Raw genomic sequence first — 19556 nt, forward strand, 5'->3', positions numbered from 1 at the left:
CGACTGGGAACTGGCCCATCCAGGACACTGGGTCAGATTCTCCTGGTGGCCCGCCGCACTACAAGGCAGACAACTCCCCAGCTGCCTGGGGGCACGGCACGGGTCCAGAACACGCTCGTGCCAGCGTCAGAGGGCACATCGAGGACTGGTACTCAGGCAGCGGCCACGCCTCCTGGACGCTGTCCCGGGAGCTCGGAGACCAGCCAACGCCAAGAGGAAGGCAAGGACGTCTCAGGAGAGGCAGAGGCACAGAGCACCACCCTCGCGGAGCCCAGCGTGCCCGCGCCTAAGTCCGCTGCGCACACTGGGCCACCAGGGGCAGTGGGGCACTCCACGCCGGGTCCCATGAGGCTTCTGCACTCGCAGCCTCCGTGGCAACGCCAGGCATGCGGGCTGGGAGTGCTGCACCAGACCCCCGGGGTGGGTCATGGCGGGAGCAGACGTGGGGGGCGGGGAAGCCTACGCCCCTCCCGCACGGGTCAGCAGACCACCACGCAGAGAAACGGACAACCTGCGGACAGGCCCAGGCAGCGTGCAGCCAACCAGAGCACCCGGGAGGACACACGGCCCCGTCTCGGAGCGCCTGACTCGCACCGCGGCCCCTCTCTCCCCAGGGAGCACATCCTTCCCGGGCAGAGCCCCGAGGACGTCCCCGCAGCTCCAGAGCACAGGCCAGCGTTTCGGGACAAGGAATCGCATGGCGACACCTTCCCGGTCCCGGAGGCAATAGGAAAGCCCGTTCTCGCTCAAGGAGCCCCGGCAACCCAGCGGGCTCCCAGGGGCAGAGGACACAAGGCACACGGGGCCCCTACCGTGGTTGTGGTCGTGGTCGTGGTCGTGGTCAGCCTCCTCGGTGCTGGGAGTCATGGTTGGGAGCGGCACGTCCGGAACAGGTTCCCGGGTGCCGGGCTCGGCGTCTGCGGAAGAAGAAGAGACATCACACACTTGGCCTGAGTGAGGGTCTCTGCCGACAACACACCTGCCTCCGCCTAGGAAACCAGGCAGAGAAACGTTCTCCCGGCCCCACACCTCCCGACGCCTCATGTGGGTGGGTGCCTAGGTCAGTGCGGAGACAGCACAGGCGCCTGCCTGCCTAGGCCACAAAGAGTCCCGACCAAGGGAAACGGGTGGCACCGGGGCCAGGGCGAGGGCCCGCAGCAGGGCGCGCCGTCCCCCCTTGTGCGTTGGGCCGCGCAAGGCCTTGGTGCCACCCCACCCTCCGAGTGGGTTCCCCTCCTTGGCCAGGGCTGGCGGGCTAAGAGCGGCCCTTCCCTTCCACACGGCAAGGCGACGAGGAAGGGGAAGTGAAAGGATCCAGGAACCAGGCAAGGGCCACCTCCGGGTTCCAGGGGCAGCCAAGAAAGAACCTGACGGCACCCAGCCCCCTGTCTCAGGGGAGGGGCCTGGTGGGCACACCTCGAGCAATCCTCTGGGCCCTCCAGGACGGCAACGGAGCACCGTGTCCGGCACGGGCTCAGTCCAGCCAGGCCCCGCTGGACGGCTCCCCGCGTGGGGGCGAGAGGGGAGAAAAGCGGACGGAGCAACCGCGCCCTCTCTCATCTGCGCCCACTCAGGGCACGCAGGACAGACGGGCCCGCGTGGCTGGCTCCACACACCAGCCCGGGTCTGGTCTGGGCCACGAGCGCACGACTGGGAACTGGCCCATCCAGGACACTGGGTCAGATTCTCCTGGTGGCCCGCCGCACTACAAGGCAGACAACTCCCCAGCTGCCTGGGGGCACGGCACGGGTCCAGAACACGCTCGTGCCAGCGTCAGAGGGCACATCGAGGACTGGTCCTCAGGCAGCGGCCACGCCTCCTGGACGCTGTCCCGGGAGCTCGGAGACCAGCCAACGCCAAGAGGAAGGCAAGGACGTCTCAGGAGAGGCAGAGGCACAGAGCACCACCCTCGCGGAGCCCAGCGTGCCCGCGCCTAAGTCCGCTGCGCACACTGGGCCACCAGGGGCAGTGGGGCACTCCACGCCGGGTCCCATGAGGCTTCTGCACTCGCGGCCTCCGTGGCAACGCCAGGCATGCGGGCTGGGAGTACTGCACCAGACCCCCGGGGTGGGTCATGGCGGGAGCAGACATGGGGGGCGGGGAAGCCTACGCCCCTCCCGCACGGGTTAGCAGACCACCACGCAGAGAAACGGACAACCTGCGGACAGGCCCAGGCAGCGTGCAGCCAACCAGAGCACCCGGGAGGACACACGGCCCCGTCTCGGAGTGCCTGACTCGCACCGCGGCCCCTCTCTCCCCAGGGAGCACATCCTTCCCGGGCAGAGCCCCGAGGACTTCCCCGCAGCTCCAGAGCACAGGCCAGCGTTTTGGGACAAGGAATCGCATGGCGACACCTTCCCGGTCCCGGAGGCAATAGGAAAGCCCGTTCTCGCTCAAGGAGCCCTGGCAACCCAGCGGGCTCCCAGGGGCAGAGGACACAACGCACACGGGCCCCTACCGTGGTCGTGGTCGTGGTGGTGGTCGTGGTCGTGGTCGTGGTCAGCCTCCTCGGTGCTGGGAGTCATGGTTGGGAGCGGCACGTCCGGAACAGGTTCCCGGGTGCCGGGCTCGGCGTCTGCGGAAGAAGAAGAGACATCACGCACTTGGCCTGAGTGAGGGTCTCTGCCGACAACACACCTGCCTCCGCCTAGGAAACCAGGCAGAGAAATGTTCTCCCGGCCCCACACCTCCCGACGCCTCATGTGGGTGGGTGCCTAGGTCAGTGCGGAGACAGCACGGGCGCCTGCCTGCCTAGGCCACAAAGAATCCCGGCCAAGGGAAACTGGTGGCACCGGGGCCAGGGCGAGGGCCTGCAGCAGAGCGCGCCGTCCCCCCTTGTGTGTTGGGCCGCGCAAGGCCTTGGTGCCACCCCACCCTCCGAGTGGGTTCCCCTCCTTGGCCAGGGCTGGCGGGCTAAGAGCGGCCCTTCCCTTCCACACGGCAAGGCGACGAGGAAGGGGAAGTGAAAGGATCCAGGAACCAGGCAAGGGCCACCTCCGGGTTCCAGGGGCAGCCAAGAAAGAACCTGACGGCACCCAGCCAGCCCCCTGTCTCAGGGGAGGGGCCTGGTGGGCACACCTCGAGCAATCCTCTGGGCCCTCCAGGACGGCAACGGAGCACCGTGTCCGGCACGGGCTCAGTCCAGCCAGGCCTCGCTGGACGGCTCCCCACATGGGGGCGAGAGGGGAGAAAAGCGGACGGAGCAACCGCGCCCTCTCTCATCTGCGCCCACTCAGGGCACGCAGGACAGACGGGCCCGCGTGGCTGGCTCCACACACCAGCCCGGGTCTGGTCTGGGCCACGAGCGCACGACTGGGAACTGGCCCATCCAGGACACTGGGTCAGATTCTCCTGGTGGCCCGCCGCACTACAAGGCAGACAACTCCCCAGCTGCCTGGGGGCACGGCACGGGTCCAGAACACGCTCGTGCCAGCGTCAGAGGGCACATCGAGGACTTGTCCTCAGGCAGCGGCCACGCCTCCTGGACGCTGTCCCGGGAGCTCGGAGACCAGCCAACGCCAAGAGGAAGGCAAGGACGTCTCAGGAGAGGCAGAGGCACAGAGCACCACCCTCGCGGAGCCCAGCGTGCCCGCGCCTAAGTCCGCTGCGCACACTGGGCCACCAGGGGCAGTGGGGCACTCCACGCCGGGTCCCATGAGGCTTCTGCACTCGCAGCCTCCGTGGCAACGCCAGGCATGCGGGCTGGGAGTGCTGCACCAGACCCCCGGGGTGGGTCATGGCGGGAGCAGACGTGGGGGGCGGGGAAGCCTACGCCCGTCCCGCACGGGTCAGCAGACCACCACGCAGAGAAACGGACAACCTGCGGACAGGCCCAGGCAGCGTGCAGCCAACCAGAGAACCCGGGAGGACACACGGCCCCGTCTCGGAGCGCCTGACTCGCACCGCGGCCCCTCTCTCCCCAGGGAGCACATCCTTCCCGGGCAGAGCCCCGAGGACGTCCCCGCAGCTCCAGAGCACAGGCCAGCGTTTCGGGACAAGGAATCGCATGGCGACACCTTCCCGGTCCCGGAGGCAATAGGAAAGCCCGTTCTCGCTCAAGGAGCCCCGGCAACCCAGCGGGCTCCCAGGGGCAGAGGACACAAGGCACACGGGGCCCCTACCGTGGTTGTGGTCGTGGTCGTGGTCGTGGTGGTGGTCGTGGTCGTGGTCGTGGTCAGCCTCCTCGGTGCTGGGAGTCATGGTTGGGAGCGGCACGTCCGGAACAGGTTCCCGGGTGCCGGGCTCGGCGTCTGCGGAAGAAGAAGAGACATCACGCACTTGGCCTGAGTGAGGGTCTCTGCCGACAACACACCTGCCTCCGCCTAGGAAACCAGGCAGAGAAACGTTCTCCCGGCCCCACACCTCCCGACGCCTCATGTGGGTGGGTGCCTAGGTCAGTGCGGAGACAGCACGGGCGCCTGCCTGCCTAGGCCACAAAGAGTCCCGGCCAAGGGAAACGGGTGGCACCGGGGCCAGGGCGAGGGCCCGCAGCAGGGCGCGCCGTCCCCCCTTGTGCGTTGGGCCGCGCAAGGCCTTGGTGCCACCCCACCCTCCGAGTGGGTTCCCCTCCTTGGCCAGGGCTGGCGGGCTAAGAGCGGCCCTTGCCTTCCACACGGCAAGGCGACGAGGAAGGGCAAGTGAAAGGATCCAGGAACCAGGCAAGGGCCACCTCCGGGTTCCAGGGGCAGCCAAGAAAGAACCTGACGGCACCCAGCCCCCTGTCTCAGGGGAGGGGCCTGGTGGGCACACCTCGAGCAATCCTCTGGGCCCTCCAGGACGGCAACGGAGCACCGTGTCCGGCACGGGCTCAGTCCAGCCAGGCCTCGCTGGACGGCTCCCCGCATGGGGGCGAGAGGGGAGAAAAGCGGACGGAGCAACCGCGCCCTCTCTCATCTGCGCCCACTCAGGGCACGCAGGACAGACGGGCCCACGTGGCTGGCTCCACACACCAGCCCGGGTCTGGTCTGGGCCACGAGCGCACGACTGGGAACTGGCCCATCCAGGACACTGGGTCAGATTCTCCTGGTGGCCCGCCGCACTACAAGGCAGACAACTCCCCAGCTGCCTGGGGGCACGGCACGGGTCCAGAACACGCTCGTGCCAGCGTCAGAGGGCACATCGAGGACTGGTCCTCAGGCAGCGGCCACGCCTCCTGGACGCTGTCCTGGGAGCTCGGAGACCAGCCAACGCCAAGAGGAAGGCAAGGACGTCTCAGGAGAGGCAGAGGCACAGAGCACCACCCTCGCGGAGCCCAGCGTGCCCGCGCCTAAGTCCGCTGCGCACACTGGGCCACCAGGGGCAGTGGGGCACTCCACGCCGGGTCCCATGAGGCTTCTGCACTCGCAGCCTCCGTGGCAACGCCAGGCATGCGGGCTGGGAGTGCTGCACCAGACCCCCGGGGTGGGTCATGGCGGGAGCAGACGTGGGGGGCGGGGAAGCCTACGCCCCTCCCGCACGGGTTAGCAGACCACCACGCAGAGCAACGCACAACCTGCGGACAGGCCCAGGCAGCGTGCAGCCAACCAGAGAACCCGGGAGGACACACGGCCCCGTCTCGGAGCGCCTGACTCGCACCGCGGCCCCTCTCTCCCCAGGGAGCACATCCTTCCCGGGCAGAGCCCCGAGGACGTCCCCGCAGCTCCAGAGCACAGGCCAGCGTTTCGGGACAAGGAATCGCATGGCGACACCTTCCCGGTCCCGGAGGCAATAGGAAAGCCCGTTCTCGCTCAAGGAGCCCCGGCAACCCAGCGGGCTCCCAGGGGCAGAGGACACAAGGCACACGGGCCCCTACCGTGGTCGTGGTCGTGGTCGTGGTCGTGGTCGTGGTCGTGGTTGTGGTCAGCCTCCTCGGTGCTGGGAGTCATGGTTGGGAGCGGCACGTCCGGAACAGGTTCCCGGGTGCCGGGCTCGGCGTCTGCGGAAGAAGAAGAGACATCACGCACTTGGCCTGAGTGAGGGTCTCCGCCGACAACACACCTGCCTCCGCCTAGGAAACCAGGCAGAGCAATGTTCTCCCGGCCCCACACCTCCCGACGCCTCATGTGGGTGGGTGCCTAGGTCAGAGCGGAGACAGCACGGGCGCCTGCCTGCCTAGGCCACAAAGAATCCCGGCCAAGGGAAACTGGTGGCACCGGGGCCAGGGCGAGGGCCCGCAGCAGGGCGCGCCGTCCCCCCTTGTGCGTTGGGCCGCGCAAGGCCTTGGTGCCACCCCACCCTCCGAGTGGGTTCCCCTCCTTGGCCAGGGCTGGCGGGCTAAGAGCGGCCCTTCCCTTCCACACGGCAAGGCGACGAGGAAGGGGAAGTGAAAGGATCCAGGAACCAGGCAAGGGCCACCTCCGGGTTCCAGGGGCAGCCAAGAAAGAACCTGACGGCACCCAGCCCCCTGTCTCAGGGGAGGGGCCTGGTGGGCACACCTCGAGCAATCCTCTGGGCCCTCCAGGACGGCAACGGAGCACCGTGTCCGGCACGGGCTCAGTCCAGCCAGGCCCCGCTGGACGGCTCCCCGCGTGGGGGCGAGAGGGGAGAAAAGCGGACGGAGCAACCGCGCCCTCTCTCATCTGCGCCCACTCAGGGCACGCAGGACAGACGGGCCCGCGTGGCTGGCTCCACACACCAGCCCGGGTCTGGTCTGGGCCACGAGCGCACGACTGGGAACTGGCCCATCCAGGACACTGGGTCAGATTCTCCTGGTGGCCCGCCGCACTACAAGGCAGACAACTCCCCAGCTGCCTGGGGGCACGGCCCGGGTCCAGAACACGCTCGTGCCAGCGTCAGAGGGCACATCGAGGACTGGTCCTCAGGCAGCGGCCACGCCTCCTGGATGCTGTCCCGGGAGCTCGGAGACCAGCCAACGCCAAGAGGAAGGCAAGGACGTCTCAGGAGAGGCAGAGGCACAGAGCACCACCCTCGCGGAGCCCAGCGTGCCCGCGCCTAAGTCCGCTGCGCACACTGGGCCACCAGGGGCAGTGGGGCACTCCACGCCGGGTCCCATGAGGCTTCTGCACTCGCAGCCTCCGTGGCAACGCCAGGCATGCGGGCTGGGAGTGCTGCACCAGACCCCCGGGGTGGGTCATGGCGGGAGCAGACGTGGGGGGCGGGGAAGCCTACGCCCCTCCCGCACGGGTCAGCAGACCACCACGCAGAGAAACGGACAACCTGCGGACAGGCCCAGGCAGCGTGCAGCCAACCAGAGCACCCGGGAGGACACACGGCCCCGTCTCGGAGCGCCTGACTCGCACCGCGGCCCCTCTCTCCCCAGGGAGCACATCCTTCCCGGGCAGAGCCCCGAGGACGTCCCCGCAGCTCCAGAGCACAGGCCAGCGTTTCGGGACAAGGAATCGCATGGCGACACCTTCCCGGTCCCGGAGGCAATAGGAAAGCCCGTTCTCGCTCAAGGAGCCCCGGCAACCCAGCGGGCTCCCAGGGGCAGAGGACACAAGGCACACGGGGCCCCTACCGTGGTTGTGGTCGTGGTCGTGGTCGTGGTCAGCCTCCTCGGTGCTGGGAGTCATGGTTGGGAGCGGCACGTCCGGAACAGGTTCCCGGGTGCCGGGCTCGGCGTCTGCGGAAGAAGAAGAGACATCACGCACTTGGCCTGAGTGAGGGTCTCTGCCGACAACACACCTGCCTCCGCCTAGGAAACCAGGCAGAGAAACGTTCTCCCGGCCCCACACCTCCCGACGCCTCATGTGGGTGGGTGCCTAGGTCAGTGCGGAGACAGCACAGGCGCCTGCCTGCCTAGGCCACAAAGAGTCCCGACCAAGGGAAACGGGTGGCACCGGGGCCAGGGCGAGGGCCCGCAGCAGGGCGCGCCGTCCCCCCTTGTGCGTTGGGCCGCGCAAGGCCTTGGTGCCACCCCACCCTCCGAGTGGGTTCCCCTCCTTGGCCAGGGCTGGCGGGCTAAGAGCGGCCCTTCCCTTCCACACGGCAAGGCGACGAGGAAGGGGAAGTGAAAGGATCCAGGAACCAGGCAAGGGCCACCTCCGGGTTCCAGGGGCAGCCAAGAAAGAACCTGACGGCACCCAGCCCCCTGTCTCAGGGGAGGGGCCTGGTGGGCACACCTCGAGCAATCCTCTGGGCCCTCCAGGACGGCAACGGAGCACCGTGTCCGGCACGGGCTCAGTCCAGCCAGGCCCCGCTGGACGGCTCCCCGCGTGGGGGCGAGAGGGGAGAAAAGCGGACGGAGCAACCGCGCCCTCTCTCATCTGCGCCCACTCAGGGCACGCAGGACAGACGGGCCCGCGTGGCTGGCTCCACACACCAGCCCGGGTCTGGTCTGGGCCACGAGCGCACGACTGGGAACTGGCCCATCCAGGACACTGGGTCAGATTCTCCTGGTGGCCCGCCGCACTACAAGGCAGACAACTCCCCAGCTGCCTGGGGGCACGGCACGGGTCCAGAACACGCTCGTGCCAGCGTCAGAGGGCACATCGAGGACTTGTCCTCAGGCAGCGGCCACGCCTCCTGGACGCTGTCCCGGGAGCTCGGAGACCAGCCAGCGCCAAGAGGAAGGCAAGGACGTCTCAGGAGAGGCAGAGGCACAGAGCACCACCCTCGCGGAGCCCAGCGTGCCCGCGCCTAAGTCCGCTGCGCACACTGGGCCACCAGGGGCAGTGGGGCACTCCACGCCGGGTCCCATGAGGCTTCTGCACTCGCAGCCTCCGTGGCAACGCCAGGCATGCGGGCTGGGAGTGCTGCACCAGACCCCCGGGGTGGGTCATGGCGGGAGCAGACGTGGGGGGCGGGGAAGCCTACGCCCCTCCCGCACGGGTTAGCAGACCACCACGCAGAGCAACGCACAACCTGCGGACAGGCCCAGGCAGCGTGCAGCCAACCAGAGAACCCGGGAGGACACACGGCCCCGTCTCGGAGCGCCTGACTCGCACCGCGGCCCCTCTCTCCCCAGGGAGCACATCCTTCCCGGGCAGAGCCCCGAGGACGTCCCCGCAGCTCCAGAGCACAGGCCAGCGTTTCGGGACAAGGAATCGCATGGCGACACCTTCCCGGTCCCGGAGGCAATAGGAAAGCCCGTTCTCGCTCAAGGAGCCCCGGCAACCCAGCGGGCTCCCAGGGGCAGAGGACACAAGGCACACGGGCCCCTACCGTGGTCGTGGTCGTGGTCGTGGTCGTGGTCGTGGTCGTGGTTGTGGTCAGCCTCCTCGGTGCTGGGAGTCATGGTTGGGAGCGGCACGTCCGGAACAGGTTCCCGGGTGCCGGGCTCGGCGTCTGCGGAAGAAGAAGAGACATCACGCACTTGGCCTGAGTGAGGGTCTCCGCCGACAACACACCTGCCTCCGCCTAGGAAACCAGGCAGAGCAATGTTCTCCCGGCCCCACACCTCCCGACGCCTCATGTGGGTGGGTGCCTAGGTCAGAGCGGAGACAGCACGGGCGCCTGCCTGCCTAGGCCACAAAGAATCCCGGCCAAGGGAAACTGGTGGCACCGGGGCCAGGGCGAGGGCCCGCAGCAGGGCGCGCCATCCCCCCTTGTGCGTTGGGCCGCGCAAGGCCTTGGTGCCACCCCACCCTCCGAGTGGGTTCCCCTCCTTGGCCAGGGCTGGCGGGCTAAGAGCGGCCCTTCCCTTCCACACGGCAAGGCGACGAGGAAGGGGAAGTGAAAGGATCCAGGAACCAGGCAAGGGCCACCTCCGGGTTCCAGGGGCAGCCAAGAAAGAACCTGACGGCACCCAGCCCCCTGTCTCAGGGGAGGGGCCTGGTGGGCACACCTCGAGCAATCCTCTGGGCCCTCCAGGACGGCAACGGAGCACCGTGTCCGGCACGGGCTCAGTCCAGCCAGGCCTCGCTGGACGGCTCCCCGCATGGGGGCGAGAGGGGAGAAAAGCGGACGGAGCAACCGCGCCCTCTCTCATCTGCGCCCACTCAGGGCACGCAGGACAGACGGGCCCGCGTGGCTGGCTCCACACACCAGCCCGGGTCTGGTCTGGGCCACGAGCGCACGACTGGGAACTGGCCCATCCAGGACACTGGGTCAGATTCTCCTGGTGGCCCGCCGCACTACAAGGCAGACAACTCCCCAGCTGCCTGGGGGCACGGCACGGGTCCAGAACACGCTCGTGCCAGCGTCAGAGGGCACATCGAGGACTTGTCCTCAGGCAGCGGCCACGCCTCCTGGACGCTGTCCCGGGAGCTCGGAGACCAGCCAACGCCAAGAGGAAGGCAAGGACGTCTCAGGAGAGGCAGAGGCACAGAGCACCACCCTCGCGGAGCCCAGCGTGCCCGCGCCTAAGTCCGCTGCGCACACTGGGCCACCAGGGGCAGTGGGGCACTCCACGCCGGGTCCCATGAGGCTTCTGCACTCGCAGCCTCCGTGGCAACGCCAGGCATGCGGGCTGGGAGTGCTGCACCAGACCCCCGGGGTGGGTCATGGCGGGAGCAGACGTGGGGGGCGGGGAAGCCTACGCCCCTCCCGCACGGGTCAGCAGACCACCACGCAGAGAAACGGACAACCTGCGGACAGGCCCAGGCAGCGTGCAGCCAACCAGAGAACCCGGGAGGACACACGGCCCCGTCTCGGAGCGCCTGACTCGCACCGCGGCCCCTCTCTCCCCAGGGAGCACATCCTTCCCGGGCAGAGCCCTGAGGACGTCCCCGCAGCTCCAGAGCACAGGCCAGCGTTTCGGGACAAGGAATCGCATGGCGACACCTTCCCGGTCCCGGAGGCAATAGGAAAGCCCGTTCTCGCTCAAGGAGCCCCGGCAACCCAGCGGGCTCCCAGGGGCAGAGGACACAAGGCACACGGGCCCCTACCGTGGTCGTGGTCGTGGTCGGGGTCGTGGTCGTGGTCGTGGTCGTGGTCAGCCTCCTCGGTGCTGGGAGTCATGGTTGGGAGCGGCACGTCCGGAACAGGTTCCCGGGTGCCGGGCTCGGCGTCTGCGGAAGAAGAAGAGACATCACGCACTTGGCCTGAGTGAGGGTCTCCGCCGACAACACACCTGCCTCCGCCTAGGAAACCAGGCAGAGCAATGTTCTCCCGGCCCCACACCTCCCGACGCCTCATGTGGGTGGGTGCCTAGGTCAGAGCGGAGACAGCACGGGCGCCTGCCTGCCTAGGCCACAAAGAATCCCGGCCAAGGGAAACTGGTGGCACCGGGGCCAGGGCCAGGGCCCGCAGCAGGGCGCGCCGTCCCCCCTTGTGCGTTGGGCCGCGCAAGGCCTTGGTGCCACCCCACCCTCCGAGTGGGTTCCCCTCCTTGGCCAGGGCTGGCGGGCTAAGAGCGGCCCTTCCCTTCCACACGGCAAGGCGACGAGGAAGGGGAAGTGAAAGGATCCAGGAACCAGGCAAGGGCCACCTCCGGGTTCCAGGGGCAGCCAAGAAAGAACCTGATGGCACCCAGCCCCCTGTCTCAGGGGAGGGGCCTGGTGGGCACACCTCGAGCAATCCTCTGGGCCCTCCAGGACGGCAACGGAGCACCGTGTCCGGCACGGGCTCAGTCCAGCCAGGCCCCGCTGGACGGCTCCCCGCGTGGGGGCGAGAGGGGAGAAAAGCGGACGGAGCAACCGCGCCCTCTCTCATCTGCGCCCACTCAGGGCACGCAGGACAGACGGGCCCGCGTGGCTGGCTCCACACACCAGCCCGGGTCTGGTCTGGGCCACGAGCGCACGACTGGGAACTGGCCCATCCAGGACACTGGGTCAGATTCTCCTGGTGGCCCGCCGCACTACAAGGCAGACAACTCCCCAGCTGCCTGGGGGCACGGCACGGGTCCAGAACACGCTCGTGCCAGCGTCAGAGGGCACATCGAGGACTTGTCCTCAGGCAGCGGCCACGCCTCCTGGACGCTGTCCCGGGAGCTCGGAGACCAGCCAACGCCAAGAGGAAGGCAAGGACGTCTCAGGAGAGGCAGAGGCACAGAGCACCACCCTCGCGGAGCCCAGCGTGCCCGCGCCTAAGTCCGCTGCGCACACTGGGCCACCAGGGGCAGTGGGGCACTCCACGCCGGGTCCCATGAGGCTTCTGCACTCGCAGCCTCCGTGGCAACGCCAGGCATGCGGGCTGGGAGTGCTGCACCAGACCCCCGGGGTGGGTCATGGCGGGAGCAGACATGGGGGGCGGGGAAGCCTACGCCCCTCCCGCACGGGTCAGCAGACCACCACGCAGAGAAACGGACAACCTGCGGACAGGCCCAGGCAGCGTGCAGCCAACCAGAGAACCCGGGAGGACACACGGCCCCGTCTCGGAGCGTCTGACTCGCACCGCGGCCCCTCTCTCCCCAGGGAGCACATCCTTCCCGGGCAGAGCCCCGAGGACGTCCCCGCAGCTCCAGAGCACAGGCCAGCGTTTCGGGACAAGGAATCGCATGGCGACACCTTCCCGGTCCCGGAGGCAATAGGAAAGCCCGTTCTCGCTCAAGGAGCCCCGGCAACCCAGCGGGCTCCCAGGGGCAGAGGACACAAGGCACACGGGCCCCTACTGTGGTCGTGGTCAACTTCGGTGCTGGGAGTCATGGTTGGGAGCGGCACGTCCGGAACAGGTTCCCGGGTGCTGGGCTCAGCGTCTGCGGAAGAAGAAGAGACATCACGCACTTGGCCTGAGTGAGGGTCTTTGCCGACAACACACCTGCCTCCGCCTAGGAAACCAGGCTGAGCAATCCTCTGGGTCCTCCAGGATGGCAACTGAGCACCATGTCCGGCACGGGCTCAGTCCAGCCATGGCCCGCTGGACAGTTCTCTTCCCAGGGAAACTAGCGGGATTGGGGGTGGGTTTGGGCCTGTGTCAGGGTCGAGTAGTTGGGTCGCTCATGGTTTGATTTCACCCCTCTCTCCATTTTGTTTGGCCACCTGTACAGTGTCTAAAGGGCTCAAGCCATGTGGAGACCCTCATGCACCAGTGGTGTATGTACGCTCTGGGTGTAATGGGAAGTACAATTTGTAATCTCAGTTAACCTGACTAGCATTCTGGCACTCTTTTCCCAGGAGACACGTCCTTCCTGGGCACATATCCAAGGTTCCTTCACAGCTTGAGAGCAGAGCCACTTATTTCTTGAGAAGGAATCACTTTGCAACAAATCGGAACGTTAAAGAGCATGTGAAGTGAAAGGATGCAGGAACTTGCAAGTGCCACCTTGGTGTTCCAGTGGGAGCAAAGAACCTTATTTCACGCAGACCACAGTCCCCTCTGAGGGGCTACGTGAGTATACCTCTAGGAATTCTCTGGTCCCTGCAGGACACTACTGCCAACCCCAGTTCTCATGAACCATGTTCAGCACATGCTTAGTCATGTCACTCCCTCGTTGACGCTCCTGCCATGTGGGAGAAATTCTTATGCAGCTGCACAATCTCCTCTGTGCTCACTCACAGGGCAGAACGCAAGCGTGGCCGCACCGCTGTTTGGTCCGGTCTTTTTCCCTAGTGGAGGATTGGGGCCTGTCCCATTCAGGGCACTCTTTGAGGCTCATGTTGGGTTCATGTACTCCATGTCAGACAAATCTCAAAGTGTTTAGGCATGCTTTAAGAACACACTCATTCCAGCAGCAGAGATCAAATCCATGACTTCACGTCAGGCAACAGCCATGCTTCGTGGACACGTTTCCCGGGGTTCTGAGACCAGCCGAAGCAAAAAAAAAAATGATTGTCATGTTGGGTTTCAAACTCCATAGAAAACAAATATAAATGTCTTAGGCAGGATTGGGGAACCCACTCGTTCCATGTTTCAATTAGTGCATCGCTTTTCAGGCGGTAACACTGTAAGTCACAGATGTAATGAAATTTCTTTTAACTATCATTTGTCTATTTGTTGTGCTAGGGAGCCAACAAAGTACAATATGATGCCCAGTTCACTTTCTTAGTAGGGATCCTGGTGACAGTCTCTGTGAATTAATCTTTTCCCTCCTTCACTGCAACTGAAAACCTCAAGTGCCATTAGCCTTGCCCTCATATAATTGGTAAATTCAGTATTTGGTGCATGGCTCCAAGCCTTTAGGGATGAAAGGTGAAAATGCAAAACCACCATGCCATCTCTCTAATTCAGTATCTCAGTTGTCAGAGAAAAGCAGCATGTCTGGGCATAGAAATGTTTCTTCATTTCTCCTCTTTATGAATTAGTTTTTATTGAAAAGAGTTCATGGTTTAGCCAAATGCAGGGTTAGCACTTGGATTTTTGCTTTGTGTTGGAGTGAAGCTGCTCTAGGAGTCTAGGCTCTCAGCGTTCATCAATGTTCATCAATGGTAACTGTGTCTGTGAGTGTTGCAGTGGTATAGTCTGCTGCAGTTCATAAGGATAGAAGTTGGGCTTGAGCTGAATATGGGTTTCTTTATCTGTATATCTTTGGTGCACCGAGAGTTCAATTTCAGTCTTGCCAGAGAGTGTGACAGCCAGGACCTTGTTCTTGGTGCTGAGAGAGACAAAGTTGACCTCCCCCTTGTCCTACTGGCAAGCCTTGATGATTCCAGTGATTATGGAACCAATTCCTGTGACTCTATACAGATGGGCCCTTCCTCAGGTCATTTCTGTGCTAAGAATTGCCCTTCCCCTTTCAGAAAAATAAGAGGATAGGCATAGATGAAATGAAAAGATCCAGTAATTAGGGAAATGGCCAGTATCCCGGTGAGAGCCAAGGAAAATGTGCCACTTTGCTAACCCACTGTCTTGGCATAGAGACAACAAGGGTGACTCACTCTCTAGGCATTTTATCCCTCCTGCACAGCAAAAGACGACTTCAATCCAAGTTAGGAAAGTTGCTCAACCATTTCGGCAAGTTAGTTCTTGAGGAGGTTTCAAGGAATTTTAGGAAAGATGGGATAAAATCCTCAAAAACCCTGACAACTGTTATTTTCAGTAACTCAGAAGACAGAGGACAAATGACATAGGTGGGCTCATTCCATGCTTAGTCTTGGTCTCCTTGCCCAGTGAAGGAAGTGTTTATGCCAGTCACACTCCCAGACACTGGGTCCAATTCTCAGGTAGATTTTATTTAATCCATTGAAGAAAAATCTACAGTTGTCTTGGGATAACTTTGGAAAACAGACCCTATGAGAGGTCAAGGCAACGATTTAACACCCCAGCATCAGGCAATCATCATGGAGATTTCCTTGAGGTTTCTGAGACCTCGTGAAGGAAAGGAGAGGGAAATACATATCATGAGTACAAGATGCAAAGACGGAATTCTTTTGGAGCTAAACAAAAGATTTTCTAAATTCATTGCAGATATATTATTTTTATTTGAGTAGCACTAGTCTACCAAACTTTGGAGTTACGATTTGAGGTAGCAAACGTGTGAGGATACAGAAAATGAAAGTCTCGGCAAATTGAGTGCTGATTTGGTGTACGATTGTGAAGCAGTCATGATTCCAGCAGAAGCAAATGGTTGTCTCAGTGTTTGTGCCTCATCAGCAATTTTCTTTCAAGGGAATCTGCCCTTCCAAGGCAGAAACTGAAGATGTCAAACTAGTTAGGAAACACACATTCAAACATTTGTGAAAAAGAAGCTCTTAATGTCACATTAAAAGATGGGCAGAGAACATAAAATGAAATCCTAAGTAATTCTGCTAACTGAACACATCCAGTGTTCAGAATGCAGAGGTCAAAAGACAGATGTGGGCCCTGGCCAGCTCGGGCTTGGCATTATTTGCCAGTAGACGATTTTGTTCAGTCACCACATCTTACACTGTGCCACACTCCAAGTGAAGTGTGAACTTTCATGTTGAAGGAAAAACAAAACCTATCATAGTACATTTTCCAACAGCAGACCCTTCTCAACATCAGATAACTGGTAATGAAGTTATTCTGAATCCAAATACGATACAAGCACATGAAAGGAGATACATGCAAACATGCATTATGGGAAAATGCTGTGTGAACTTCCTTTTGCTCAAGAAAAAAAGATTCCTATTCTAAATTCTCTTACATGTTTCCTGTTTGTCCTTGGATATCATTTTGAACTGTAATTTTCCTTCCAGAAAATATAAGCACAAGAAAAATAAAGGCAAACGGCATAGTCAGTGTTCCCGTGGAAGCCAAGTCAAGAAAAATATGAAGTCAAAACCATTGCCTTAGTTTGGTAGTCACACTGGTCATTCTCTAGCAAGAGAGTTATTAATGGAGGAGTTCAATTCCAGTTAGGAAAATTATACATTTTGGCAAGTTGGTTTGTAGCAGGCGTTCAAGGCAGTGCAAGGAAGATTCAAGTACATGCTTAGGAACCACACCAATTGTTCTCTTCAGTAACTCAGAAGACAAGGTTCAGAAGGCACGCACAGGCCAATCTGAAACTCGGGCCTAGCCTTTTTGCCAAGTGGAGGGTTTGGGTCAGTCACATTCTTTGACATTGGATCCGATTCTCATGTTGGTTTTATTGATTCCACTGTGGAAAAATCTAAAGCTGTCTTAGAATATGTTCAGAAAACAGACTCATCTCAGTGTAAGGTACAAGTAAAATCAACTCTGAAATCTCAACTTCATGTACTCATAAAGGGGATTTTCCTGAGGTTTCAGAGACCTCATGAAGAAAAGAAAAAGAAAACGTACTGGGGGCAGCCAAAATAGCTCAGTTGGGAGAGTGTTAGACTGAAGAAAAGGAAAATAGATACGATGAGAACCCACTGCACAAATTGAATCATTTTTTAGAATTGTTACTAATATAAAGAGAACAGATTTCGTGTATTTCACAGCTACAGTTCTAAGAAGAGAATCATAATTCCCCCCTCCCCCTCTCACTCTCTCAACCCCCTCTTTTCTTCCCTACTTTTCCTTTAAGTTTTACAAAGAAAAGCTTTCAGTCCACTCTATAGTCACAGGCTTAATTTATCACTAACCATATATTCAACAAGTAACAAAGTCGGAAGACTACAGTTCCACACAAGTATACACAAGGCCTAAGAAGAGCAATCATATCACAAAGTATCCATTTTATTCCTAAGTATTTTTTGTATTCTACATCACCTGCCACATAGCAGAGAAAATAAATATATTTGTCTTTTAGGGACTGGCTTGTATCATTAGGCTTAATGGTCCCCACTTGTATCCATTTCTATACAAAAGACAGGATTTCATTCTTTTCTTTTTATGGCTGAGGAGTATTCCACAGTGTGTATATACCACATTTTCTTAATTCCATTATCAGTTGATGGATATCTGGGTTGACTCCACATCTTAGTTGTTGTGAATTCAGCTGCAATAAACATGGGGGTACAGATGACACTTCACATGCTGATTTCATTTTCTTTGGGTTCATTCCCAGGAGTGGAATGGATCAGTCATATGGTAGATCTATTTTCAGATTTCTGAGGAATCTCCATACTGTCTTCCATAATGGTTCTACTAGTTTACATTCCCACAAGCAGTGGGTTAGGGTACCTTTTCCCCACATCATCACCAGCATTGATTGCTTTTTGATTTTTGGATGATAGCCATCTAACTGGGCTGAAGTGAAAAATCATTGTGGCTTTGATTTGCATCTCCCTGCAGACTAGTGATCCTGAGCATCTGTTCACCTGTCTATTGGCCATTTCAATATTTTGAGCAGGAAAATTCCTTTCTAAATTCATTTCAGGTGTTTTATTTTTATTTAAATTCCACTTATATACAAAACATGAGAATTACTTTAAGAGGCGCAAAAAGGATAAGGACAGAAATACTGAAAATCTATCTTGAAAATCAATGATTGAATTTTGCAACTGTGAGACAGTTACAGAATAACTGGATTCAAAACGTTTGTCTTAGGGTAGGTGCCTCGTGGGCAATTTTCTACCAAGGAATTCTATCCTTCCAGGAAAGAAACTGAAGATTTCAAGCACATCGATAACAAGGCGCAAACCTTTTATAAACTATCCTTTGGCGTTAGGTGAAAGGAATTTTAGGGACATTTAAAGGAAGCACGCTCTTGGTACTCTTCAGTAACTCCGATTGCGAGGACAGAAGACGCAGGTGGTCCCTTTACAAGCTCAAGCTTGACTTCTTTTTCCTTTGGAAAGTTCTGGCCAGACACCATACCTTTAATGGGTTCAGACTCCGGTGACAGTGTCATCTTTTCCATTGACGAGAAAACAAAAGTAGTGTTAGTCTATTTTCAGTCACTTTTCAGTATCTGATTGCAGGAGAAGAATTTGTTTGGAATGTAAATATCATTTGCTCCCAATGTGGGTTTCTTTAAGTTCTGAGACATCATCAAACTAAGTATATCAAAGTATGTCTCTGAGAAAATGATGCCCAAGTTGAATACTCATTGTGAATCAAACCAATTCTTGTTTTGAATTGAAAGTTTGAGGTTTAATCCTTGAAATCATTTAAATGAAGAATCTTGTACTTTGGAAAAGGACCCATTAGTTTTCCACAGGGAGCCAAGGATAGAATAACATCATTGACTCATATTGGAGATTGTCTTGCAGTTTCTGAGACATCATGAAGACAAGTTTATGAAAGAACAATTAATGAAAAAATGATTTATAGATGTACTACTTTCTTGAGCAAAACAAATCCCTATCTTTCATTTATTCTAAGGTTTTTATTTTTAACTTTGAGTACTATTTATGTACACAACATACAAAGGTGACACGTTGGTACATGAAGGCACCAAATTTGGAACACTGGCAAGAAGCCTCTATGACATGAGGTCTTTTCTGTTCATCCCTAACACTATTCCCTTTCAAAGGGTTTCAAAGAGCACTGGGACTTGGGATGTGTCAGCTACCACAGAGTACCAAGCCTCACCGATGCTTCAACAGGAACACACTGATTATATGGGAGAGAGTAATTCAGAAGTGTATGTGGAAATGCATTTCAAAGAATGAACTTGTCTATGCACACACTGTTTCTAGTTGTATCATAAATACCTATAATGAAAAAGTGTGCATTCATCTGAATATGTTTAGCAGCGAAGTCACATACTACTTTAAGTCCACGTTTCCTCAGCACATGAGGCACTCTCATTTGTAAGGGCTACACTTACATTTGGTTAGAAAATGGTTCCATAGACTAGATCAACACACGATCTCTCTGATGCGCACATCATTTGCAAGAGTGGCGTGGTAAGTCAAGTACATCATCTTATCTGTGCTTTGGTCTCAGGACACCATAAAACCTCCTGATCTGTGCTACCCTTGTGAAGACAGAGCAGGTGGAGTCATGGGAGGGGTGGCATTACTCTTGGGGTTAGCCCTGAGCTACAGGACATCACTCAAGCTTCTCCTGTGACACCTGGCAGGCTTGCGGTCTGGTTCTTAGCAAAGGAGTGAAATTCTCCCAGAGAACCTGGCACGCTGGCCCTAAGATCCCACCTCAGGGAACTCTCACCTGGGCTGGCAGCACTCTGCCCCGCAGTGGCGATGACTTGCCGGGTACTCTCTCCAATGTTTCTTTTGGATTTCATACAGCTCTTCTTAGACTTCTGGTCAACTGCAAATATTCTGGGATAACTTGCAATCAGAAACTCCACGAGGGAAAGCTGTGACACAAAAGGATGAACATGGGGTGCTCTTTTCCACTTGGCCTATTTAGGAGTCACAAGTCCTATGTGAACCATGAACATCACAAAAATGTGAAATTCTGGATTCTAACAAAAATTTGCACTTGACAGTAACACATACGAACCAGTTTTATCTCTT

The 19556-nt window shown here is 59.0% G+C and overlaps 2 protein-coding genes across 8 annotated transcripts in view; both read right to left on the bottom strand.

Moving 5' to 3' along the window:
- Positions 1 to 19556, bottom strand: part of LOC138843592 (rho GTPase-activating protein 20) — a 102550-nt gene that overhangs the window by 41487 nt on the left and 41507 nt on the right. For all 7 annotated transcript variants that reach the window (XM_089302154.1, XM_089302155.1, XM_089302157.1 and 4 more), the window contains 2 exons: positions 19246 to 19396; positions 10767 to 12514 (listed from right to left, as the gene is read on the bottom strand). In XM_089302154.1, the coding sequence (XP_089158280.1) occupies positions 12366 to 12514; positions 19246 to 19396 (300 nt within the window). In that variant the 3' untranslated portion in view covers positions 10767 to 12365. The remainder of the gene's footprint in view (positions 1 to 10766; positions 12515 to 19245; positions 19397 to 19556) is intronic.
- LOC149124924 (uncharacterized) lies at positions 2094 to 4400 on the bottom strand. Its single transcript, XM_089303234.1, has 2 exons — positions 4122 to 4400; positions 2094 to 2575 (listed from the first exon to the last, which is right to left on the bottom strand). Exons 1-2 carry the CDS (start codon positions 4375 to 4377, stop codon positions 2394 to 2396), a joined length of 438 nt encoding a protein of 145 aa, XP_089159360.1. The 5' UTR covers positions 4378 to 4400; the 3' UTR covers positions 2094 to 2393.

This window comes from Oryctolagus cuniculus, chromosome 8 (genome assembly GCF_051225735.1).
Source record: "Oryctolagus cuniculus isolate XC-2025 breed Fujian yellow rabbit chromosome 8, ASM5122573v1, whole genome shotgun sequence".
NCBI classification, from domain to species: domain Eukaryota; kingdom Metazoa; phylum Chordata; class Mammalia; order Lagomorpha; family Leporidae; genus Oryctolagus; species Oryctolagus cuniculus.